Source organism: Ovis canadensis, chromosome 12, assembly GCF_042477335.2.
Source record: "Ovis canadensis isolate MfBH-ARS-UI-01 breed Bighorn chromosome 12, ARS-UI_OviCan_v2, whole genome shotgun sequence".
NCBI lineage: Eukaryota > Metazoa > Chordata > Mammalia > Artiodactyla > Bovidae > Ovis > Ovis canadensis.
In genome coordinates, this window is record NC_091256.1 from 81,321,152 (window position 1) to 81,349,041 (window position 27,890).

At 38.4% G+C, this 27,890-nt stretch overlaps 1 protein-coding gene across 10 annotated transcripts in view; it reads right to left on the reverse strand.

The window, feature by feature from the left end:
- The window catches only part of RPS6KC1 (ribosomal protein S6 kinase C1), a 210,675-nt gene that overhangs the window by 74,823 nt on the left and 107,962 nt on the right, over positions 1 to 27,890 (reverse strand). For 7 of the 10 annotated variants that reach the window (XM_069544174.1, XM_069544172.1, XM_069544176.1 and 4 more), the window contains 2 exons: positions 20,328 to 20,443; positions 7,698 to 7,790 (listed from right to left, as the gene is read on the reverse strand). In XM_069544174.1, the coding sequence (XP_069400275.1) occupies positions 7,698 to 7,790; positions 20,328 to 20,443 (209 nt within the window). Of the gene's footprint in view, positions 1 to 4,881; positions 5,073 to 7,697; positions 7,791 to 20,327; positions 20,444 to 27,890 lie in introns of those variants that run through there. The other 3 variants (XM_069544173.1, XM_069544177.1, XM_069544182.1) reach the window with 2 other exon arrangements.

Consider the following 27,890-nt stretch of genomic DNA (forward strand, 5'->3'; position numbering starts at 1 on the left):
CCCAAAGATCACAATTTAGAGTCCACTCTTGATATTTCAATGGTTTTTGACAAATGTACAACATGTATCCACCATTATATCCAGCAGAATAGTTTCACTGCCCCCCAAAATTCCATCTCTACCTGTTCATCCTTCCTTCCTCCTCCTAATCCCTGGTAATCACTGATCATTCTCCTGTCTCCCTGACTTTGTGCCCTTTCCAGAATGTCATATACTTACAGCCATACAACACGTACCCTTTTCAGGTCTGTATCTTTTACTTGTTTGGGCCTCCCAGGTGGCACTAGTGGTAAAGAGCCCGCCTGCCAATGCAGGAGACAGACGAGATGCAGGTTCAGTTCCTGGGTTAGGAAGATCCTCTGGAGGAGGAAACGGCAACCCACTCCAGCATCTTTGCCTGGCGTCCCACGGAGAGAAGAACCTAGAGGGCTATAGCCCACGGGGTTGCAAAGAGTCTGACGCAGGCAGCATGCACATCTTTCACTCAGTGATATGCGTTTAAAGTTCCTCTGTGTCTTCACAGTTTGATAGCTCATTTCTTTTAAGCGCTGAATCATTTTCCATTGTCTAGATGTACCACAGTTTATTCATCCCATGAAGGGCATCTGGTTGCTTCCAACTTTTGGCAATTATGAATAAAGCTGTTATAAATATACACATGTAGACTTTTGTGTGGATGTTAACTTTTCAGCTCATTTGAGTAAATAACTAATAAGCACCATTGCTGGATTATACAGTAAAAGTATGTTTAGTTTGGTAAGAATCTGTCAAATGTCTTCCAAAGTGACTGCACCGTTTCATACTCCCAGCCAGCAATGAATGAGAGTCCCTATTGTTTCACATCCTCGCCAGCATTTGGCGTTGTCAGTGTTTCAGATTTTGGCCATTCTAATGGCCTCCCTGGTGGCTCAGCAGTGAAGAATCTGCCTGTAACTCAGGAGACTTGTGGGAGACGTGGGTTCGATCCCTGGGTCGGGTCAGGAAGATCCCCTAGAGAGGAAAATGGCAGCCCACTCCAGTATTCTAGCCTTGGAAATCCCATGGACAGAGCAACCTGGCAGGCTACACTCCATAGGGTCACAAAGAGTCCCACATGACTGGGCAATTCAACAAGTATCTAGAGGTATTTCATTGCTGTTTTAGTTTACATTTCCCTGATGATGTAGGATGTGCAGCGTCTTTTCATATGCTTACTTGACATCTGTATATTTCCTTTGGTGAGGTTCCTATTAAGGTCTTCAGCCCATTTTTAATTGGGTTGTTCATTTTCTTATTGTTAGGTTTTAAAAGTTCTTTGTATATTCTGGATAACATTCCTTATCATATATGCTTTGACAAATATTTTTTCCCAGTCTATAACTTGTCTTCATTATCTTTACAGTGTCTTTCATAGAGGAGAAGTTTTTAATTCTGATGATGTCTAGCTTATCAAATATTTCTTTCATGGATCACATCTTTGGTGTTATATCTAAAAAGTCACTGTCATACCCAAGGTTATCTAGATTTTTTCCTATGTTGTATTCTAAGATTTTTATACCTTTGTGTTTTTCTTTAGGTCTACAATCCACTTTGAGTTCATTTTTTTTCAATGTGTCTATGTCTAGGACCCCTTTAAGGCCTGCGTCTCGGGCCCCTTTAAGGCCTGTGTCTCGGGCCCCCTTAAGGCCTGTGTCTTGGGCCCCTTTCTTCACTGGCTTTGGTGCTTCAGTACCATCTGCTGATGCAACTATCTTTTCTCCATGGTATTGCCTTTACTCCTTTATCAAAGACCACGAGACTATATTCATGTAGATCTATTTCTAACTCTGTTCTGTTCCATTTATCTGTCTATTCTTTCACCAATCCCACACCACTGTCTTGATTTCTATAGCTTTACAGAAAGTCTTAAATTCAGGTAGAATTACTTCTCTGAATTTGTTCTTTTCCTTCAATATTATGTTAGATTTTCTGGAACATCTGTTCCTTTATAAAAACTTTAGAATCATTTTCTCAATATCCACAAAATAACTTGCTGTGATTCTGACTGAGATTGTACTAAATGCATAAATCAAGCAGGGAAGAACTGACATCTTGACAGTAAGGAATCATCCTACATAGAACATGGAATATCTCGCCATTTATTTAGCTCTTCTTTAATTTTTTTCATTAGAGTTTTATAGTTTTCCTCATATAAAGTTGTATATATTTTGTTAGATTTATGTCCAAGTATTTCATTTTTTTGGAAGTGCTGATATACATGATATTGAGTTTTTAAATTCCCCTTGTTCACTGCTGGTATATAAGAAAGTGATGGACTTTTATACATTAACCATGTATCATGCAGCCTTCCTATAATAGTATTTTTGGGTGCATTTTTCATATAGACAATCATGTCACCTTCAAATGAAGTTTTCTCTCTTCCTTTCCTATTTTTGTATCTTTATTTCCTTTCCTTACCTTACTGCAATTGTGAGAACTTTCAGTAGGATGCTGAAAAGGAGGGATGAGAAAGGACATCCTTGCCTTGATCATTATCTTAGAGGGAAACTTCAAGATTCTCAGCATTAAGGATGATGCAAACTATAGGAGCTCTGTAAAAGTGCTTTATCAAGTTGAGACATTTTCCCTCGATTCCTAATTTGCTGAGAGTTTTTATCACGAATGGGTATTGGATTATGCCATATGCTTTTTTATAGTCAATTGAGAGGATGATGTGATTTTTCTTCTTTAGCTTGTAGATATGCTGGATAACATTAATTGACTTGGAAATGTCAAACCAGCCTTGCACGCTTGGGATAAATACCACTTGGTCATAGTACATAGCTCTTTCTATACATTATTAGATTCAAAATTCTTAATTTTTTTAGGCTTTTTATATCTATGTTTATGAAAGATACTGGTCTATAACTTTCATTTCTAGTAATATCTTTACTTCTGTTTTTAAGCTAACACTGGCCTCAGTGATTGAGTTACGAAGTATGACCACTGCTTCGATCTTCTGGAAGAAATTATAGAATTGGTTCAATCTCTTCCCTAAATGTTGGTGGAATTCACCAGTGAATCCATCTAGGCCTGATGCTTTTGACTCTAGAAGCTTATTAATTATTGGTTCAATTTTTTTTAATAGATATAGACCTACTCAGATTGAATATTTCTTGTGTGAGTTTCAGCAGACTGTGTCTTTAAAGGAATTGGTCCATTTCATCTAGGTTATCAATTTTGTGTGCATAGCACTGTTCATGGTATTCCCTTATTACCCTTTTAAGGTTTATGCCTAAAGTGAGATTCTCTCTTACATCTCTGATCTTAAAAATTTGTATCTTTTCTTTTTATTAGTAAACCTAGTAAAAAGCTTACTGACTTTTTAACAGAACCAGGTTTGAGTTTTTCTTTTTTGAGTTCCTGTTTTTCAATTCTTATGATTTCCGCCTTAATTTTTATTATTTCTTTTCTTCTGCTTGCGCATGCCCGCTAAGTTGCTTCAGCCATGTCTGAAATCCCATGGACTGTAGTCCACCAGGCTCTTCTGCCCGTCGGATTCTCTAAGCAAGAGTATTGGAGTGGGTTGCCATGCCTTCCTCCAGGGAATCTTCCTGACCTAGGGATCGAACTCATGTCTCTTACATCTCCTGCACTGGCAAGAGGGTTCTTTACCACTAGTGCTACCTGGGAAGACCCAGTGTTAGTCACTCAGTCATTTCCAACTCTGCAACCCCATGAACTATAATCCGCCAAGCTGCTCTGTCCACGGAATTCTCCAAGCAAGAACAATGGAGCAGGTAGCCATTCCCTTCTCCAGGGGATCTTCCCAACCCAGGGATCGAACTTGGGTTTCTTGCATTGCAAGTGGATTCCTGAATCCATGCCTGGTGGACCACAGTTCATGGGGTTGCAAAGAGTTGGGACATGACTGGGCGACTCCCTATTTATTTTGCTCTTCTTTTTCTCATTTCCTAGGATGGAAACTTGGATAATTGATTTTAGATCTTTCTTCAATTTTAATATATGCATTCAATGCTGTCAATTTCCTTCTAAGCACCACTTTCACCATATCTCACAAATGTGAAATTGTTTATTTCTCCTTTCAGTTTTATCAGTTTTTTCATATTATCAGTATAGTACTAATTAATAGACCAAACTTAAATTTGGTGAGTACATGTCTAGGACTGCTACATATTCTTAGTGGATTAACCCTTTGATCATTATATAATTTTCCTGTCTCCGGTTAATCTTCTTTGCTCTGAAGCCAATTTTTACATTTTCTGTCTGTATTCTTTGTTTTTTCTCTTTTCTTTTTCTTGCCTTCCTGTGAGTTACTTGAATGCTTTTCAGAATCCCATTTGGTTTATCTAGAGCGCTTTTTAGTGTCTCTCTCTCTCTACGTCTACCTTTTTTACTGCTTACTCTAGCCATCAGATACAAACAACATCTCTGCCTACTGGTGTCATCATTCTACCATTTCAAATGAAGTGCAGAAACCTCACATTCCTTTATACTCCTTCATTTATAATTATCGTAAATATTTTCTCTCTACACTTTTAGAACTACATGAGGCCCGCATGAAGCAGGGCTCCCAGGGCTGGTGCTCTGTAATAGCCTGGAGGGATGGGGCGGGGCGGAGTGGGAGGATGGGGGACACAGGCGTACCTGTGGCCTACTCATGCCTATGTATGGCAAAAGCCATCGCAATACTGTAAAGTAATTATCCTCCAATTAAAATAAAGAAATGATTTTCTTTAAAAAAGAACATCAGACAGGATAGTTTTTGTTCAACCATAAAACAACTTAGAATACTCCAGAGGGAAAGGAAAACATCCACTCGTATTTCACTCTTTTGTTCTTTCTTCCTTAATATTTCAGAATTCCTGCTTTTATTATTTCCTTTCTGTTTAGAGAACTTACTTAAGCTGTTCTCTCACAGCAGATTATCAAGTGACAAATTCCCTTAAGTGTTGCTTCATCCTTTTCTTCAGCCTTCAAAAGGGCCGATTTCCCCTTCATTCTTGACCGCTGTTTTTCAAGACAGAAACGGGGTTGACAGCTCTTCTCCAGCACTCCAGTGTTGTGCCATGTTCGCACAGCCTTGATGATTTCTGGTGAGAAAGCCACCGTCATTTGAACTGTTTCTCCTCAATAAGTAAAGTGCTGCTTTCCTTGCACTGCATTAAAAGGAAAGATTTTCCAATCCCAGTTAAGGAACAGAAAGTCACTTATTCCTCTTTGAATTCTAGACCAAGACACAACTATGTAATTACTGTCCCTCTGGATAAGGACATCTAAGTGTCTTGAACCACGATACTAGATAGCAGTCTCACGTTATACCAGTAGGTGTCACTCTATATATGATACATTAAAAGTCACTTATGTCTCAATTTCATCCCTTCAACAAATATTGACTAAGTGTCCATTATGTGCCAGGCATGATTCTGGATGTTGAGATTATAAAGGTGAACAAGAACGACATGATCTTATTTTCATGAAGCTTACAGTCTAGATATTAATGAACAAATCTGCTTTACTTGTTTTCATTATAAACGTCTGTCAAATTCTATTCCAAAGGAAATTTTATTTTCCTAAGCTATTAGAGAATAACATTTTAAATAGCTCTTAAAGAACGTATCATAAGGAAACAGAATTAGAGAATCTATGTTCAGTACAGGTGAGATTGGGGCTTCCCTGGTGGCTCAGTGGTAAAAAATCCACCTGCCAATGCAGAAGGCACGGGTTCGAGCTCTGGGTCAGGAAGAGCCCCTGGAGAAGAAAACAGTAACCCACTCCAGCATTCTGGCATGGGAAATCCCATGCAGAGAAGCCTAGTGGGCTACAGTTCATGGGGTCGCAAAAGAGTTGGACACAACTTAACAACTAAACAACAGCAGGTGATGATTAATGTATCTAGTGTATTTTCTAGAATTGACACAACACTTCTCTTCCAAACTTTTAAGTTTCTAAAACCCAAATATTAGGTATCCTTCATTTCAATGGAGAAGAATTCATCTTTAAAAAAAATTCAAAGTTTTAAAAAATCTATCTATTCATGTTTTTACAATAGAGACTATTACAAATTTTTAAAGATTATTTGCAAAGTTTATTAATTCCAAAGTACAGATTTCTTTATTTCTACTTAGAAAAGTTAAAACGTCCCCTTCTAAACACCAACATACTCCCCCAGTTAACAGAACAAAGATAATAGTGAATTATCATTCTCAGCATAGAATTTAGGGATTCCTCCACAGTCGGCATCCTTATTTGGATAAATATGTGAGACTCATAGCTATTACCAGGACTTAAAGGTGACGTACTCATGATTAGAGTCGAGCAATGAAAGGTCATATTTGTCAAAATAAACAGATCTAAGAGAGGGAGCAGACACAGTACCTCAAAAAAGTACATTTGCCTGCACAGAAATCCAAGAACTTTTAATTAATCCAAGAACTATTTAACTGCTATTTTACTTCTCTGAATTCTCAAACAGAATTTTCTCTAATCTGGGAAGGCTAGAAAAAAATATGGTTAAGGAAATATTTCAGGATCAAAAGTTCTATTGCTTAGAATTCTTTAACTTCAAAATTCAGTCAAATAAATTTCTCTGAGACAAACTGATGCTGATAAGAATTTAAAAAGACCACAACAGCTTCATGTAATATCTAACCTAATATTCCTTTTGAAATACCTCAAATTACCTGAGATACATTCCACATTATTCAATTTTAGCTTAGAGTCACACACATACTTTAGAACACAAGAAGCAGTGAATGAATGTGAAGTTATAAATAAACACTAAGGTGCTTCATAAAGGATTGACTGACATCAAAAAGATTAAATTAATTTATATCTAATATTAAGGCGTTTTCTTTCACTTTGAAAGGTATTAAAATAGTGGTGGTTGACCAAAAATATTTAAAACTGGCTCACGGGGTATGATTTTACAATTACTCAAAAACTTTCTGACGCCCCAGCACTGTTGTTTGGCATACCTGAGATGTCACCAAATCTGGGGAAACTGAATGGCAGAGACACCTGCTATCGCAATACTTGGATTTCAAATATAAAAATGTGAGTGTGTAAAGGGGGATTTAGTGTTCAGGGGAAAAACACAGTTCTTGGTGTTACAATGATCCTGGTTTGAATAATAAATATTTCTATGTGACTTTTGGGGCAAGTTACTTAAACTGTTCTAAACATCACTTTTCCACCAAGATGCAAATAACAGGGTTGAAAAAGGATTATGTTGTTTATACTGTAAACATACATAAAACATTGTATTATGTTGTTTATATTACATAAATTGCCTAATACATGGTCTGATAAGTAGTAGGTACTCAAGAAACAGTATTTATTAGGAGAGCACCATTCTTCTTTGACCATTAGACTGACTATACCAGTTAATGCTGAACAACTACTGACTCACTAGTGTTTGTAACTAACACACAGTGTATCTTTATCTGCTAAAACAGGTTTATAAAATCAAACTCTTTACTAGACTGAATGCCAACAAATAAGCACCTTCTCCTTTAACATAACATATTTTGCATGACCTTACATGAATTGCTTAGATAAAAGCTTTTTCTTTTCTGCTTTTGTTATTTTAAAGTGCAGATGCATTTGAGTCATTTTCTCCTTTTGTTTCATATCCTTAAGATCCAAAGCTTCAAAGACATAATGTCAGCATGCAGTCGATTTATTACTGAACTCTTGAAGAGACACTGAAGAATTACCTTGTCAATCACCCCAAGGACTCTGAAGGCCTTCAGCTCCTCGGCAGGGCTCCTTAGGTTCCAAGGGGGCCTTGAACTTAGTGATCCTGGAGGCTAATGGAAGATATCAAAGATTACACATCAATCAGGGAGGTACTTGAAGGAAGACTGCCTGCTGAAGCAAATGCCAGGCCAAAGGAACTAAATTTATCATAAATCAGAGAATGGAAAGATGAAAGGAGGAAGTTTCTGTTTGTCTGTAATATAAAGTAAAAAAAAATAATAAAATCAAAAATGAAGGAAATCAAAAAGAAAAAGCAAGAAAAAAGTTGCAAGTAAATAAATCATGATAACACTGGAAACAAGATTTTAAAAAGAAAAATTAATGAGCTGATACAGTTTCCAAAGCAACAATTCAATTCAGAACTGTACAGCTATAATGAAACTTTGTAACAAATGGATAACTGAACCGACAATCAATCACAGCCTTATATTTGTCCCAGAAGGCTCAAGAGTAATTTAGAAGAAAAAGACTAAAAAACAATAGATAAACTTGGGGAGAGAGGGAACATAAGTCATTTTCTCTCATCATAAAACTACAGTTCTTTAATGCTACTTTTAAAATATATACTATGTATGTTAAGAGGGATTGGCAAATTTAAGGTCAACCAGAATTGCTAATAATGGTGAAGAATTAAGAAACTCTATCCCATAACCAATAATTATTAGAACTGAGATTGGTTAAGCCTAGAAAAGAGATGATTTACAGAAGAAAATGTCTTTTAAATATTTGAACACCTGTGATGTGGAACACTTCATCTGTTCACCGTAATAAAATGTGCAAAAAAGATCAATGAATACAGAAGGGATATTTCAGTACCACTTACAATGAAAGAATAATCCTAACTTCCCATCCATTGGTCTTAGTTTTTCACTACCAGTCATACAAAACATTAGACTAGATAAATTCCAAAGACCTTTCCATTTGGCATCTACAATCAGAAAGCAATCCTTTATTAACCTTTATATTAAAATGGTGATGCGATGACAGGACACACGAAGCCTTATTATATCCTCAAAACAGACCTTTCTCTTCTCAACAATCTGTTAGAATACAGAGGAAACATTTATCACCCCACTGAGTGGCTACTGATAAATAACCTGGTTAACCAAATGTTATGATTACTGGAGTTACTGAGTTACCATTTTCGATACTTCAAGTCCTAGCGCAGCCCAACATCACTAGACAAGAAGCTCCTTGAGAACAGGAAGTATGCCTTATTCACCTGTATATTCACAGTGCCTAGCATGCTGGTTGGAAGCCAAGAGGAAGAGCAGAAAAGAAAGGAAGGAGGAATAGAGGAGAGTGACAAGTGAGGGAGGTCACATAGACAAATCAAAGTGTCTTTAACAGCTAGGAAAACTATCACTTTGTGCAATTAGCTTTCAAAATTTTTTTTGTTTGTTCTTAGGTTTAGCAAGCAAACACTAACTTCAATATTCCTAAAGAGGTGATATTTCAAAAAGATAACTCTTCACTTTTTAAAGAAACTTGAGAATGTTGGTGATAATGGAAACTCAACAGGGTAATAACAATCTTTTCAAATCTATGTAATTTCCACTTCTAGGATATGTTTCCAAAAAATTACATTTTTAATATCTCACTTATATTAAGTGCTGAGCTAGATGACATAAAACACAGATACATCTCTGTCTCCCTAAAGCTTAAAATCCAAGGCGAACTTTTAAGGCTAGAAAAACACTTAGCAGGGCATTTTAATAGAAATAAAACAGAAATACAGACTCTTCTCTCTTAATCTATGTTATATTATTTCATCCTCATACCTCACCCTGGTCTGAGTGTAGTACTTACGAGAAGTTATCATTATAATCCCATTTTAATAGAAATAAAACAGAAATACAGACTCTTCTCTCTTAATCTATGTTATATTATTTCATCCTCATACCTCACCCTGGTCTGAGTGTAGTACTTACGAGAAGTTATCATTATAATCCCATTTTACAGATAAATAAAAGGAAGTTCAGAATGGTTGGCAGTTTACAGTCAGAAAGAGCAGTGAAAGATCCCGGACTAGATCCTAACTCCTTACTTGGTTGCTTGCAGTCCTTCTGCTACACAACACATTCTGATGATTAAAAATTCGGCTCTCCCTACTCTATTATCAAGGAAGCCTCAAGAACTGCTTGTGATTTTTGTAAAAGGAATGGCTAGAAAACATTATAAGAGGAAAAAGAATAACATGGCCAAACATGGCCAACATCCCTATCTCCTACTCATCCCTCTTATTCACTGATGTCACAGGATCTTTCAGTTTCCAAGGAAAGTTATCAGTTCACTTTATCAATCTCAACAGCAGACAGAAAACCACAAGCTCTCTACTGTGTCTTTCAATAAATTACCATGCCCACTATGTGCATGATAACTGAAAGGGATAAAAATCATCAAAAGACACAGTCCCTAGTTTCAAGACATTTACAATTGACTTGAAGAGATAAGCTAAACACATGAAAACTTAAATAACAGTAAAACATTTTTTAAAAATATAAGACAGGAGACAGAAAAAGATGGCGGAGGAATAGGGCGGGAAGATCACGTTCTCCCTCACAAATTCCTCAAAAGAACATTTCAACTCTGAGCAAACTCCACAAAACAACTTCTGTAGGCTGGCAGAGGACATCAGGCAACCAGAAAAGCAGACCATTGTCTTCAAAAACAGGAAGCCCTTATAGAAGAGGAATGAACCCTGAGCGGTGTGAGTGGCACCACCAAGTTCCTTCCCTGGAAACTTCCCTCAGCATCTCAGCGTCAAGCCACCATAGCCTTGAACTGTGTCTATAAGCATCTGGATTTGCTCTGTTTATCTGTTAGCAAGATGTATCATAAGGTAAAAAAAAATAAAATAAAATAAAAAATAAAAATATAAGACAGAGATAAGTCATTAGTCAATGTATGATAAACTATGGTCTCAGAAAGAAGTGAAATCAAAGGGGATTTTAAATGTTATATAGAAATAACATCAGGAAAGGATATTATACGTAGGATTGGGGGAAAAATGGCTTGGTAGGGGGAAAATGTTGCAATTGTAGAACAGAGGAAAATAAAATTACACATTTAAGGTTGGTTGGTTTTACTGCTTTTAACAGGCCTTGAATGCCAAGAAGAAAAGTCTGGACTATGTTCTCCAGAATCTAGAAAACAAGTTTTTGTACAAGAAGCAACTCAACAAAACAGTATTTAGTAAGGTTACTTTTGCAAAGACAGGAATGGTGAAATTGTAATGGGGAAAGACCAAAGGCAAAGTGATCATTCAAGTTCTCTTTCTACTTTAACCATCTATAAAAGTCTAAGATCAGAGAAACGAACAAAGAAAGATCATGAAATAAAATCATCAATAAAAAATCCTGTATTTCTGATATGCAGTGTTTAAATTGGGTAGAATCCCTATAGATCTATTCCTTTTTTTAGATGGCAAAAGGAAACATAAATCCACAGAATTTTAAGAACAGAAGAGGCAGAGATCAAGTCCAACATTTTTTTTTTTTTTTCAGATGAGAAAACTGAAAAGCAGCAAGGTTTAGCAATCTGGCTAAGATGACAAAACTAAGTAATAGATAAGAGGGGATTAGAGCTTATTTATATAATTACATAACACTGTTTAAAGGAACTTCAGCAGATACTGTTGGGGCAGGGTAAATGGAAATATTTCTAGGCAATATGGCTCATTTCCTTAAGAAAGAAAATAAAAATTTTACTTCTTTGTATCGGCTACAATATCAGAAGATGCCTAGAGAAACAAAAAGTTCAAAACTAGATACAGGAGGTGTGGAAGCAGGGGGGAAACACAAGAATAGGTGATAATCCACCAACTTTCAGAAGCAAAGATGGCACGTACGTATCACGCAACTGCTCCAGCCTATGGCAGACTCTCTTAGTCCACACACTGTCTTGCACTTGGCGGCCACCACCAGTGGACCAGAGTTATCAGCACACCAGCAAGACCTATTTACTATCACTGTCTGACACTGTCTACATGGCTAAAGTGAAGCTTGCCTTTGTTTTCATTTGGGTTCTTTTTTTTTAAGTTGTTACTTATTCAGCCCAGAGTGTTTTTTACTTGATATTATTCCCTTTTCTGAATGAGATCTATCTCAATTCTTAACGATCTGTTAGTGAGGTACTTTTCAAACTTTAACATGCATGCGCATTACCTGAGGACTTGATGAAAATGGAGATTCAGACTCAGTCCGTCTGTGGTAGAGCCCGTGAATCTGCATTTCCAAGAAGCTACCAGGTGATGCTGAGCTGCTGGTCCACCACCTGTATGTGGAATAGGGTTAGCTACTTGTTCTGAGAGCTAAGTCAGCATTATCTGGGTGGCAACAAGTAGTCAAAGGCAGAAGGAAAGTTCTACCAAGAACATATCAAGAATCCATACTCTGAAACCATGATAGCTAACTGCACTAGTTTCTGAACTTGGCTTCAACTATAGATTTCTGGCTTTGCTGAGGCTTTCCCTGGCAACCTACTAACCCCCAGTACTCAACCTCCTAAACAAGTCTCTCTTAGGTCACACTTCAAGCATGACTCCTAACTGCAGTCCTATTACTGATCTGGAGTGCACCTGACTGCCACCTTTGCTTTGCCCATGTCTCATTAAGGGTGACACAACACTCGTTCTAAAGTATTTGCTGAAGAAGAATTGAGACATACCAGTGACACTAGTAAATAAAATGTACAACAGTGAAATACTGTCAATACTATAGCAACTATACTCAGACTCTATGAAATACTCAGGAAATGCATACATTCTACGCACAACTGTCCCTGGAACCAATGCACAGGAGACTGATTCCAGGATCCCCATGAATACTAAAATGCACAAATGCTCAAGTCCCTTATATAAAATGGTGTGGTGCTTATATAACCTACGTAATCCACCCATATATTTTAAATCATCTCTAACTACTTATCGTAGAAGGCAATGGCACCCCACTCCAATACTCTTGCCTGGAAAATCCCATGGACGGAGGAGCCTGGTGGGCTGCAGTCCATGGGCTCGCAGAGTCAGACATGACTGAAGCGACTTAGCAGCAGCAGCAGCAGCATTTTGTCTCCCCAACTATTTTCAGTTTGCAGTTGGTTTAATCCACAAATGTGGAGCCCATGTGTACAGAAGGCCCACTGTGTTTCCATTCATACCTTATAACTGCCAGTAAAAACTGCATTCATACTTTAGAAACTTCACAGTCTTTTACGTCCTAAATTTAGACCATTTACTTTTTCTAAATTTCATTGATCTTGAGTTTTAAATTCCTAGAGCTAAAAATAGCAAATGAGCTATTCCATGTCTTTAACAGGGAAATCTCCTCTAAAACTACTAACTCTTAAATCATTCAAAGTCATCTACAGTTCAAAAAGAGGAAAAAGAAATCCATCTCCTTTAGTTAAAACTGCAACTTTAAGTGAAAGTTTTAGTCGTTCAGTCATGTCCAACTCTTTGCAACTCCATGGACTGTAGCCCACCAGGTTCCTCTATCCATGGAATTCTCAGGACAAGAATACTAGAGTGGTTTGCCATTTCCTTCTCCAGGGGATCTTCCTGACCCAGGGATCGAACCCAGGTCTCCTACACTGCAGGTGAATTCTTTATCATCTGAGCCACCATATCTTTAGTTTACACAAAGATGATTTTTTTTTTTTTGAGATTTGGTCTTTAAATTTCCTCGGAGCTTTTTAGTAATGAAGAAAAGAAACAGTAGGATAGCGTTTTTGCTCCTTTCTATCCTTTTTTTGAAAAAGATATTATCAACAACAACTGGAAAAATTTGGAACTTTTTATTTACTGCATGAGAGTCTCAAATAAATTCAATAAAGCTAAAGTTTGAACCATCACAGAAAACTCGGGTAAAGTAACTCATGACCTAGACTGCCCCAAAGGAAAAACACTGATCAACAAAAAATTCAAAACTGAAAAGGAAGATTCTTTTATTTTCTTAATAACCAGGCTAGAAACAAATGTTTGTTTGTGTATTCAAGAAAAAGATCTGCTCTGCAGAGAATTAAAGACTTGCCAAAAATCATTTAAATCAATTCACTTGTTGTATTGGTTGACAGTATGGTCCAAATACGGTTAAAGAAGAGAAATAAATTCATCAAGCTAATCAAGAACCTCCAAGACATTTACATTAAAGTTCAGACAAGAAATAATCAAGCATGACTCTAACCTAAATAAAGGCCAGGTTTAATAGAGTAAGGGCTTCCCAGGCGGCACAGTGATAGAACCTGCCTGCCAACACAGGAGACATAGGAGATGTGGGTTCAATCCGTGGGTTCGGAAGATTCCCCTGGGGGAGGAATTTGCAACCCATTTCAGTATTGTTGCCTGGAAAATTCAACGAATGGAGGAACCTGGAGGTCCATGAGGTGACAAAGAGTTTCAGAAAAGATTGAGCCACATGTATGCGTGCGGAGGCACACACACACACACATACACACACACATTAATACAGTAAAATACCAAAGTGAAAATGAAAAGTAAATGCTTACTCCAAAAGAAAAACACCTTGCTCTTAACTGCCTAAGAACTGGGGAAAAAAATCCTAACATATCAAATCTAACTCCCTAGGTACCCCTTTTTAACCCCTGCTGATACAGGTTTTATTATTCTACACGGCTCTTACAATTCTAACGTTCATCACCTCTATTATGCACACATACTGGCTCCCCAATTATGCTTTAGGGCAGTGGTCCCAAACCTTTCTGGCTCCAGGGACAGGCTTCATGGAAGACAATTTTTCCATCGACCGGTTGGAAGGGGGATGGTTTGGGGACGATTCAAGCACATTACATTTATTGTGCACTTTATTTCTTTTATTATTACATCAACTCCATCTCAGATCACCATGCATTAGATCCCAGAGGTTGGGAACCCCTGCTTTAGGGTATGCAAGAGCAGAGATTGTGTTGAAATAACTCCAATGCACACCTAGTTTGATACTGTATACACACTGAGTCTTAGATGCTAGTGAATTTATACAATCCAATACAATCAGCTTCCCTATACTAAATCTCTTTTATTTTCATTTAAAGCTATGCCTGAAAGAAAATTCTGACTGATACACATCATGGTTCCTTTCTCAAAGTCAAAAGTTACATGGCAGGCTTTATATATTTATTTGCTTAATAAGTTATTGCCTTATAAAAGTGATTATGGGGAACTGTAACAGAGAATGTATAAAATAGGGAGCCTGAATGAGTAAGGATGAGTAGAAATGCCAGGCTGGATGACTCACAAGCTGGAATCAAGATTGCTGGGAGAAATACCAACAACCTCAGATATGCAGATAATACCACTCTAACGACAGAAAATGAAGAGGAATTAATCAGCCTCTTGATGAAGGTCAAAGAGGAGAGTGAAAAAGCTGGCTTGAAACTCAACATTAAAAAAACTAAGATCACAGCATCTAGCCCCATTACTTCATGGCAAATAGCTGGAGAATAAAATGGAAACACAGTGACAGATTTTATTTTCTTGGGCTCTAAAATCACTGTGGATGGTGAGTTGAGTGAAATAGGTAAAGGAGATTAAGAGGTAAGAACTTTCAGTTTAAAGTAAATAAGTCAGCACAAGGAACACTGTTAATAGTACTGTAATAACCTTATATGGCAATAGATGATAACTAGACTTACTATGATGCATGTTTTGCAATATATAAATATACTGAATCAGTATGCTATACACCTAAAACTAATACAATATCATTAAGTCACTTATACTTCATTAAAAATAATTTTCAGTTTTAAAATTAGATAGAATAATTCAATAGTAAAGAAATAATAATAGTAAAAGAAAAAATATAATTGAAATAACAATGACAGAAAGCAGGAAAAGGTTAGCAAACAGAACAGAGTTATAACCATTAACAATCTGAAAATGACTCAGCAGGTAACTTACTTAAACACATTTATTATGTTAGAAGTAACAAAAGTGTATACAGTTTGTCCTAAAAAGAATGGTCAACTGCTTAACAACAGAAATTCTTACACTAGAAGTATAGTTCTGGTAACTGTATGTTTTAAAGGCCACAGAGAAAATGAAAAGGACTCAGAAAAGCAGCAGAAAAATTTCTAGCGGTCTGATGAACCAAGATTACAGTCTGTTTCTAAACTAGAAACTGAAACCTTTTACAATTTTCAAAAAGTATAAAAAGCATTTATAAATGTGCAAAAAGGTATATAAAGTAAATATATGAGGGGAGATGGAAAACAGGTTAATGCTTATTAAGCTAGTCTTAAAAGCCACCTCACGTGAAGAGTTGACTCACTGGAAAAGACTTTGATGCTGGGAGGGATTGGGGGCAGGAGGAGAAGGGGACGACAGAGGATGAGACAGCTGGATGGCATCACGGACTCGATGGACGTGAGTCTGAGTGAACTCCGCAAGTTGGTGATGGACAGGGAGGCCTGGCGTGCTGGGGTTCATGGGGTCGCAAAGAGTCAGACACGACTGAGCGACTGAACTGAACTGAACTGAAAAGCTTCGCTTATCAGCCAGTCTTTTTACAAGGCAGGCGCTTGATTGTTTACATGGGAGTGTGTGCATGCATCCACATACGTGAGCAATTTTTTTTAACCTATTTAATCCTAACAACAGGGAATTACTATTATCCTCATTATTCACATGTAGAAACTGAAGCGAAGAGGTGGAGTTAAGTATCTTGTCCAATCTTCCATAGCTTCAAGGGACAGATCTGAGACGTAGACAAGTCTGCCTTAGATTAATTAAGAAACATTTTCACTCTAGAAGATGTAACTCTTAAATTGCATCATAAAAATAAAACCTTAGTTTAATTAAAAAAGACAATTTCTTCCAGAAATATGCCACATCTAGATAGATGTAACATAAAAACAATCACGATAAACCACAATGTTTCTAACATTTTAAGTATTCACCTGCTTTCTTAATAAGACTAGGGGTAGCCCCAGATAAACTAAATATCCCTGTTAGAATTATGCCTTTATAATTCCAGGTGATCTCTAGCTGCCACTTGTAGGGCTTATGCTTAAATTATTAGTTTTAGCATGAATCAATAAAACCGTATGTGAATGCCAAAAGAATCATAATTTTAAATTTCAAATAAAATAAAGTATAAAATTACTGTCATTCTACACATGGCGATATTAGGGATATTAGGGATGGAATTCCTGCCTGGAGAATCCCCAAAGACAGAGGAGCCTAGCGGGCTACAGCCCATGGGGTCGCAGCGAGTCAGACACGACTGAGCAACTAAGCACAGCACAGAACAGAGAGCTAAGGGCTAAGAAAAAGAAGGAGAAGGTGAGTGTCATTTTATTTCATCTTTGGTGGTTTGCTTTAATGCTTTTCACCCATCAATAACTTTTAAGAAAATCATTAATGGAAAAGGTAATGGTAACCCACTCCAGTATTCTTATCTGGGATATCCTGTGGACAGAGGAGACTAGCAGGCTCCATGGGGTCACAAAAGATTCAGACATGACTTAGTGAGTAAACAACAACAGCAAAATAAAATCATGAACAATTAAAATGACAAAACTGATAAAGAGGAACAGTTGTTATATATACTTGTTTAGACTCATTTCCTTCTTTGGATCCCAAGCCTATGCTAATTACCTTCTAACACTGTGCAGGCCAAAATGAGCAATCAGAGGTCCTTTAAGCCCTTTTAAGAACTTTTTGTTTAACAAAAAAGTTTTCTTGACACTCACAGAGTAAGCTGCTTAAAAGGGACTGATTCAATATTGTCGGTACCAGTGTGAGTGAAGAGAAACTGAACTCCTGGCAAAGAGACGTTAACTTAGAAGGCAGGAAGTTGTCGTCTAAGAAGTACAAATAATTTTGCACTGCATGAGAGAGACGTATATGATGTGATTTACATTCCATTTTATATATTGCCGGGAGAAGTATCAATAACCTCAGATATGCAGATGATACCACCCTTATGGCAGAAAGTGAAGAACTAAAGAGCCTCTTGATGAAAAGGAAAGAGGAGAGTGAAGAAGTTAGCTTAAAGCTCAACATTCAGAAAACTAACATCATGGCATCCGGTCCTATAACTTCATGGCAAATAGATGGGGAAACAGTGGAAACAGTGACAGACTTTATTTTGGGGGGCTCCAAAATCACTGCAGATGGTGACTGTAGCCATGAAATTAAAAGACGCTTGCTCCTTGGAAGGAAAGTTATGACTAACCTAGACAGCATATTAAAAAGCAGAGACAATACTTTGCCAACAAAGGTCCCTCTAGTCAAGGCTATGGTTCTTCCAGTCATGTATGGATGTGAGATTTGGACTATAAAGAAAGCTGAGCCCCAAAGAATTTATGCTTTCGAACTGTGGTGTTGGAGAAGACTCCTGAGGGTCCCTTGGACTGCAAGGAGATCCAACCAGTCCATTCTGAAGGAGATCAATCCTGAGTGTTCACTGGAAGGACCGATATTGAAGCTGAAACTCCAATACTTTGGCCACCCGATGTGAAGAGCTGACTAATTTGAAAAGACCCTGATGCTGGGAAAGATTGAAGGCAGGAGGAGAAGGGGACGACAGAGGATGAGATGGTTGGACAGCATCACTGACTCAATGGACATGAGTTTGGGTGAACTCCAGGAGTTGGTGATGGACAGGGAGGCCTGTCGTACTGCAGTCCATGGGGTTGCAAAGAGTTGGACACAACTGAGTGACTGAACTGAACTGAACATTTTACAGACACCTCTTCAAAAGGAAGAAATAGATTTCCTAATTAGTGTTATTTATGTTTACACTTCAGAGAAGGCAATGGCACCCCACTCCAGTACTCTTGCCTGGAAAATCCCATGGACAGAGGAGCCTGGTGGGCTGCAGTCCATGGGGTCGCTAAGAGTCGGACACGACTGAGCGACTTCACTTTCATTTTTCACTTTTATGCATTGGAGAAGGAAATGGCAACCCACTCCAGTGTTCTTGCCTGCAGAGTCCCAGGGACAGGGGAGCCTGGTGGGCTGCTGTCTATGGGGTCACACAGAGTCGGACACGACTGAAGCAACTTAGTAGCAGCAGCAGCAGCAGCAGCAGCAGCAGGATGCTTACACTTAATATTTTACCCTGAACTCTTCTGAATTTCCCCAGGCTTTGCGAATTCGATATGTGAAATTTTGATCATGGTGGAAAAAAGAATGTCTCGTGTCTCCTACCGTCACTGAACTCAACAAGATTTACACTTCCAGGCTCAGTAAATGTCTAGTTAACTAGTAAGTAAATACTGTAGACAGCGGTGGATATACAAGTAAGGTAAAACCAGTAATTTACCGTTTATTACAGAAGACAGCTCATCTTTTCTATGGCATTTTTGCACAAATAAGTGACTTTATAACCACTTTGGCCTTTTCTTTCTCAAGTAACCTTGTAAGCTGCTCCTTTATTTTAATATAGGAATAGTGGGAATATAGAGACGTTTTCCATTTTGCATGCTGGGTTGGACAGGAAATTGGTAGAATTGGGACTGTGGAATGTGGGTCACTTAAATTTTTATATCTCGTATAGCCAAATTTTTAATATAGGAAATTACCATGTTCCTATTATCTAGTACTTTAAGGGCCTGTGTATAACATTCTATTTCATTTATCCCAGGTATATACCTGGGATTCAAAACTCTTTCAAAGGTATATCTTGAAGGTGCTTCTATAAAAGCAGCACTACATGTATTCATTAAGTGATCTAATATTCCTAGAATAGTTTTCATCTTCTCTTTTTCCCCTCTAAATAATAAATTTTCATAGAGCTTCTCTTTATTTCTTTGGGTTTTACTTATTTTCCATCTCTTTCATTGTTGCTGCCAACGTAAAACTTCTCTTTTGCTGGTGGAAAAAAAAAGTTTTATTTTGAATTTTAATTATCATGTATCATACATCAATTAGGCTCAATAAAGTTGCCATTTTGAACTAGAGGTATCCTGTCAAGAGCCTGCCAAGTAGTCTCATTGCTTCCTCTAAGAGCAGCAAATCAGTGATATATCTGCCCAAGCAATATTTTGCCCGAACGTTTGTGAGTCTGATCAATAAACAGAATGGGTCTTCTGTGTCAGAAATACTGTGAATGAAAAATTGCCAAATCTTTCTTGTATATTTTAAACACCCCTACAACATTTTACCTATCTGTCTTTAATTGTTTCTAAACACATGGCCAAGTTTGATCTGGGTTTGATTTCTTTGGTGAAGAGGACGTTGTCAAAACAATTCTAAATAAATGTCTGAATACATGGCTAGGTTGAAATGTCAAAGACTATGTTTTAATTTGGTTTGAATATACTAGAGTGAGCAATTATGATTTCCCTAAGAACAACACAACAAGCTCATATTTTGCTTTTTTCTAACCGAAGACATTCACATATATATTTTAACCTCAAATGTATTTTTAAAAAATAATAAGTGGTTGAATCAAAATTCTTCCAATAAAATTTCTGCTAAAAAAAAAGAAAGAAAGAAGGAAAGAAAATCACTGATAAAATTCCAAGGACCAAAATTCTCAAACATCCCAGTTAGAAATAAAATCAAGAGGAAAAAAAAAACAGCAAAAATGGCTAAAAGGAAATGCACAGTGAAACAGAAGACATACCTGAGACACTTCATCAAGCTGAGGTTTCGCCCAAAAGCTAGAGAGACTCTCTGCTCGCATGAGATATTCTGCGGTTCTTCTCTTCACAGCTTCTCGCCGGGTGGGGCTTGACTCTCCTAAAAGGAAAAAACAAAAGTCAGGACATGTGAAAAGTAAACTTTCATTTATGCAAACTGAAGATTAACTTCCTTTTACCCAATTTACCACCCGTTCACATTTCTAATTGAAAAGATGAGAGAGACCAAAATTGGAACAGACATCAAAGTCACTAATATCAGCAAGGTCTAAACATTACCCAGATAAATTGCATTTATCTAAATTCTGAAATTCCCATATTTAAATATGTATAGAGAACTTGATGTATTGTATAAGAGGAATCAATATATAAAGAATGTGATATAAAAAGCTCTGTGGACAAAAGATTAGGCTAGTCCAGACAGTATACAGTTGTCCAACTCAACAAATAGCACCAAATGGAAGAGATGTTTAGTAAGAGCTGTGACATGGATGTGAGAGGCTATAAAGCACCACCAAACCGGAGAATAAAAGTATTCAGGGCAACTCTAATATTTGCAAGTGTCATGGTTTAGTTGTTAACAACAAATTGTCACCCACCTCACAACTGAACACAAGAATGTGACTTCAATTCTTTTAACATATAATTATCTGAAATTGAAATAAGGTCACTACCCTGTCTGGCTCTCAGTTTCCATAACGGAAGGGTATTCAAAGCAGCCTTTAATGAACTCAGGATCTCAAAGAGGAGGCGGTCCACTCCTGGATCTCTCCTCTCCAGAGAAGGATGATCTGATGCTTTTATCCATTTTATATACTCGACTATAACATTCCATTTGAAGAAAGGATTCTAGGGCTGAAAGTCAAAAAGTTTGACACCACTGTACTATACGATGTCTAAGGTTCCATTCATAAATACTATTCAATACTGTGCATGACTCATTTTTATCAAAGCACTTAATAATACACAGTACTGTTTTCATAATTCACCCTATGCACCTTCTGAATGAAGCTGTTAACCAAAATATACATATCACACAGTGCAAAGTACCCGCGATTACATCCCAGAAACGCTGGTTATCTGAATTCTGGCCCTGCATCTCATTAGTCATGTGTCCAGTGATAAGTCATTTCAACTCTGAACCTCTTCCTCATTCTCTAAAATGGGAATGCATACCTCAAATGACTACAGAGATTACAGGAGACCAAATACATAAAAGGCGCTACAACAGATCTAGTAGTGAAGGAAGCAATGAAGTATTAAAGTTTTCGATCTTGGTTTTCCTTTCAAAACCAAATCCTATGTAATAATGCCACCTAGTTTACTGAATTAGAATAAAGCAGATATTTCCCCCCAAAAGACTACAGGTAGAAAAAGCTCTTCTTTTTTCTGCCTGGAATAACATCTACTTCTTCTGGGAAATGTCCTTTTCTCCTCCCCTTCAGACCCCTCCATCTCCTGAGAACCACTACCAACTCTTAGTTCAGTTCAGTCGCTCAGACATGTCCAACTCTTCCCGATGCCATGGACCACAGCACACCAGGCCTCCCTGTCCATCACCAACTCCCAGAGTTCACTCAAACTCACGTCCATCGAGTCGGTGATGCCATCCAACCATCTCATCCTTTGTCGTCCCTCTCTCTTTCTGCCTTCAATCTTTCCAAGTTATCAGGGTCTTTTCAAATGAGTCAGTTCTTCACATCAGTTGGCCAAAGTATTGGAGTTTCAGCTTCAGCATCAGTCCTTCCAATGAATATTCAGGACTGATCTCCTTTAGGATGGACTGGTTGGATCTCCTTGCAGTCCAAAGGACTCTCAAGAGTCTTCTCCAACACCACAGTTCAAAAGCATCATTTCTTTGGCGCTCAGCTTTCTTTATAGTCCAAATCTCACATCCATACACGACTACTGGGAAAACCATAACCTTGACTAGAGGGACCTTTGTTGGCAAAGTATTGTCTCTGCTTTTTAATATGCTGTCTAGGTTAGTCATAACTTTCCTTCCAAGGAGCAAGCGTCTTTTAATTTCATGGCTGCAGTCACCATCTGCAGTGATTTTGGAGTCCCCTGAAATAAAGTCTGTCACTATTTCCACTGTTTCCCCATCTGTGTGCCATGAAGTGATGGGACCAGATGCCATGATGTTAGTTTTCTGAATGTTGAGCTTTAAGCTAACTTCTTCACTCTCCTCTTTCCCTTTCATCAAGAAGCTCTTTAGTTCTTGTTTGCTTTCTGCCATAAAGGTGGTATCATCTGCATATCTGAGATTATTGATATTTCTCCTGGCAATCTTGATTCCATCTTGTGTTCATTCAACCCTTAATATGGTTTGAATGAAAGCTTCTACCTTATTTCAGATCTCAGACCCTCCAATCACTACTTGTTAGCCAAGGGTGAGCCTCCCTGTTACAGCAGAGCCAATCAGAACCCCACCCTCCTGGTCACAGTTGGAGAAGGGAGAAGTTGACCCAACACAAACTGGGCCAATCTTCTGTGTAATTGATGCTGGAAGTAAAATGAGTGGGACCGCCAATAGCCATCGTTTCTGTCAAAGGAAAAAAAAGACCAAGAAGGAACTTGACAGACGCAAATATGAGAGACAAAAAAAGAAACTCTAATGTGCCTGGGGCCCATGATTTTAGCTGGACCTACAATCCTAAGGAAGTGGACTGTATCACATGTAAACCAAAGAACCCTAAATGAATAGAGACCTCAAAGAAAAACTGCAGGAAAGCTGGGATTGCAATTTTGCTTATGCATCTTTCCTTTCACAGCTTTTACCTTACAGTTCCATCTCTTCTCTCCTTTATGGTTGCTGTTGTTCAGCCTCTCAATCACGTCCAACTCTCTGTGACCCCATGGACTGTGGCCCACCAGGCTCCTCTGTCCATGGGATTTCCCAGGCAAGGACACTGGAGTGGGTTGCTATTTCCTCCTCCAGGGGAATCTTCCCAACCCGGGGATTGAACCTCTTGTGTCTCCTGCATTCACAGGCAGATTCTTTAGCACTGTGCCACCTCGGAAACCTTCAGTGTAACCTCTAATAAAACTTCAAAATATTCTTTTTTCAAAAGAAAAAAAAATTAACTTGTCTCACAAAGTAATCTGAAATTCAAAAATGTCAAGACTATAGAACACCTATTTAAAGCTAGAGGTAAAACCCTATTTTGTCATCAAATTGCTGCTCTTTAAACTTTTGGTATTTCTGTCGCTTTCTAGGCAGTCACCATAGTAACAGAGAAAAAAGAACCGGAAACTAGCAGTCGAAATGGACTCCTGCTGATGATAGTGGTTCCGCTTCCATGGAAACAACAATGAAGTGATGGAAATACTAGAAGCCTTTTTAAATGTAACCTTAAATATACATACTAGGACTCCTTCCTTATCAGCCCCTTAAAAGTAGGTCACAAGCACTGCTGATCAACAGCAGCAGCCCAGGATGAAAACCACCTCTTACAGACTGCTGCTGCAGGATCCTTGCTGAGGTCTGTGAGTCCCAGAAAGAAAAGATCAATCTATCGATTTCCAGAATAAGTCCAACTAATCACATTATTTATAAATGTGACTTTAAACAGATTTTACTTGATCAAAACTTTTGACTTTAACCTTCTTAATTTCTTAATCTTCAAGACATACACAAAGCTTATGATTATTTTGGGGGGAGACCAGCCTACCTGGAATTTAACAGCTAACCCCACACTAGGTCATGTGACTATTATTTCTTCAGTAATCTATCTATAATGCTTTTAAAACTGGATCCATATTTAACATGCTAAACCAATACCTTCAATAAGTTCTCTACATTTCTGTTGATCATTCAGAACAAGAATTTGCACTGTGCTTTGGCAGTCAAGACAGAAAAGCTGCTTCCGTTATTTCTTTAACAACCATCAGGTCAAAAAGTTCTGGTGTCCAATAAAAGACGTTTTGTATATATTGAGTCAACCCATATTTCTTTACCTCAAATCAAGAGAGAGAATAGAATCAGGCTGATTACAGAACACGTGAAAAGAAGAAACTGTAGCTGAATAAAAATGAGGAGAATTTTTGAAGTTGTTATTGAGGGACTTCCCTGGTGGCTCAGTAGATAAGACTCCAAGCTCCCATTACAGGGGGCCCAGGTTCTATCCCTGGTCAGGGAACTAGATCCCAAATGCCACAATAAAGAATTTGCATGCTGCAATGAAAAAGATCCCACATGCCACAGGGAATTCAGATCAAAGCACCTGTGGGCTGCAACCAAGACCCTGTTCAGCCAAATAAGTATTTTTTTTTTAATTTGTCACTGACAATTTTAGAATCATTGGCCTGCCTATCCTGCATTTCTCAGAGCACCAACTCTCACTCAGCTTCCTCAGAGAAGTTTTTATAGAAGGCATCATCTACAGATAACAGAATTGTGAAATTCTTATTTACCCAAGAGACCATCACCATCTGGCCACTCCCTGATCACAACAGTAAATTCATTTACTGTATTACCTTCTTTTTATCACAAAGGAAATGGAGGCTTGGAGATGTGAAATGCCTTTCTCCGTCACAAAGTTAATTTAAGAACCTAAACCTAAACCAGGTCTTATGCTACCACACTTCACATAATTGAATCTGAATTAGATTATTGAGTAGAACAAGAAAAATACAGAGCACAGAGCAAGTACAATACAAGTGAGTATGGGAACAAAGATGAGGAGAAAATAAATGTAAGGAGTTGAGTCTGAGTCAGAGAGGAGCGAAGAGACTGATGAAATCAGACAGCACACGGTGAAATCACAGCTATGAAGAGGTACACACATTTCACACTATGTAAAAGAGAATGGGCCTCTAGGAGAAAAACCAGGCTCTCAAACATTCTTCTTACCCAAGCACTTCTTTGGAAAACAAAGGCCACTCATTTATCCGTTTTTTAAAAAGGGCATTTTTATTCACAGAAATAATGAAAATCCGTTTCAAGAACTAGAAAAGTTAATTCTTCCAGTTCTACACCTGGACACTAAAAAAAGAATATAGCTAATGCCTCATCACTGAGTCAACAGAAGAAAAGCAATGCTAAAGGAAGAACTGACCATGCTGAGCTTTTTTCAGCAGCCTTATGCATTCATTTTCGGCTGTGCTGGGTCCTGGCTGCCACACCGGCTCTGCTCTGATTGCAGGGAGCAGGAGCCGCCCTCCAGGCGCACTGCATGGGCTTCTCTTTGGGGAGGTTCCTCCCGTTGAGGAGCACAGGCTCTGGCACACGGGCTCAGGAGATGTGGAGACAGGCTGGGCAGCTCCGCAGCATGTGGGGTCAAACCTGTGTCTCCTGCATTGGCAGGCGGGCTCCCCACCCCTGAGCCACCCGGGGAAGCCCCACGTTAGACTTCTTGAAAGCCAGTGTGTCTACATTTGTACTTCATGGGAAATTTTAGGGGATTTTCAAGGGCATTTTGATCATACTTGATCATCTCCACATGCACAGAATTTAATTCCCATATAAGACTGTCCTTAATCATATCTTACATTCTGATCTCTACTCCTCTACCCCACACTGTCCACCAGGCTCTATGCCACATTACCCTTGGTCAAGGGTGCCTGGTTCTCATTCAAATTTATCACATTAGAAAGAACATCCAAATCAACCTGGGTTTGCTGCAATAATTTTTGTTTGTTAGTGATTCTTTTTTTAAACAACTTCAGTCACATAAAAGAATATGCCTATTTGAGATGGCCTTGGTGGTGAGAGTTTGTTTTTCTTTTTTAAGTGCTGATTTATTATATTTAATGGGTTTTTTTTGTTCTTTTCAGGGAAAGCCTACCATTTCTGACTTACGCTAAGTGTTCTGACAACAAAAGGAAACCTTGAGAAGAACTGTAATGTGTGGTTCTACACAAGATCCACAAACATGGAGCCATCAGCCTTTCCATGAATAACACAAACCTGGTCAAGAAAGGGAATCTGCTTCCCATTTGCATTTAGCCAACCTTTTACTGATGTTTTTTCTAAGCTCAGTGTTAGGTGAACCCTAGAAGTTCAAAGAGTCACCAAAGAACAGTAAAAGCAAAAGTCACAATAACATTCACACCCAGGCATTGCCTCGATTACAATTGCTTTCAATGTGTTTCACAGTTTTTCTGTCCTTAAAAAAATGAAACAAGCAGCCCAAAATGGAGCCACCTGAGCTAAGCCCATGTCACCAAACCAAGACTTAAGACCTAAACTAACTGTGGCTTCAAACTTCCCCAGGACTGGAATCTTAACCAGTCAGTCTGGAATTTCCTGGTCAGCACCAGGAAGGCCAATAAATATTTTTGTCTCCTGAAGGAAGGTGCCTTGCTCAAATAGTTCTTTTCTGTTTACCACTTCCTTGTCCCATCCCTTCTCTGGCTTTAACAACCTTTCCCTTTCTGTAGTTCCCTGGAGCTCCTTTCTACTTGCTGGATGGGAGGCTGCCTGGTTCATGAATCAACTAATAAAGCCAACTAGATCTTCAAACTTACTAGGCTGGATTCTTTTAATAGATAGGGTGTCAGTGTCAGGATCCAAAGTGAACAAACTTCTGATGGCATTCCAGGACAAGACAGACAGGTTTGGAACCTGTGGAGCCCTTTTTGCAGTTGCTGTCTTTCTTGCTATTTTCAAGGACCAGGGGTAAGTTTCTGTAAATACCGAGCTCCTTTCTCTCTGCATCAAGCTCCACATCTGATTGGCTTTCCTTTACAGAGCAAGACACCTTGAGCTGATGGACACTTCTGCCTGGAACTCAAATCCCTCGCTTTATTATGGATTGTAATTCCCAGGCTTTTGAGCAGTACCCTCAACCCTTAACTCTGTCCCAAGATTCACTTAGGAACTGTTCGTGGTAATGTGCAGTTCCTTATGTATGTGGGGCCCCCAGTCCACCGCCCTCATTTATTGAGATCTGCTGGTTTAATCCTTTCCCCAGTCCAAGGTCCCACACTGGGGCATTGGTGTGGTACACACAGGGCCTCTTCTTGGCTGGAACTCAGTTACCTTAAGGTACATTTTTTTGGGGGGGGGGGTCTTATTTTATGTAGATAAAGGCTAAATGCTAATAATATCCCAGAATTCAAAACAGCCTCAATATTTACGGTTAAGGATTAAGGATTTAAGGTCTGTTAGAGCAACTACCACCTAACTCAAAAGACTCCCAAATTAGGATAAGCTGGTCACAGAATGGGATATTGACACTCAGTCACCTGCTAACCTCAAGAAAATTTCCACACAGAGGTAGACTGTAAAACACTACATAATCCCCAATGCTATGACACACCCCTCTTAGGTATCAGTTTGATTCCAAGAGATCCAAAGGCTTAGCTAAAATAATAAAAATAATAATGGAATCTTTAAAATCCAGAGTTAAGCAAACCCTTCTGACACACCTGCTGATTTCACGTCTAACAACTATAATCCTGGAAATCTGCAAAAGTGGCAAAAATCGTACTGAAAACACCCTAGAATTATGATGGCCATTATGCGGAACTTTGCGATCAGACAAGATCGTTCACTTGAGACGCACACTTCCGAGTGCCCCAATTAAATTACAAACAGAAGG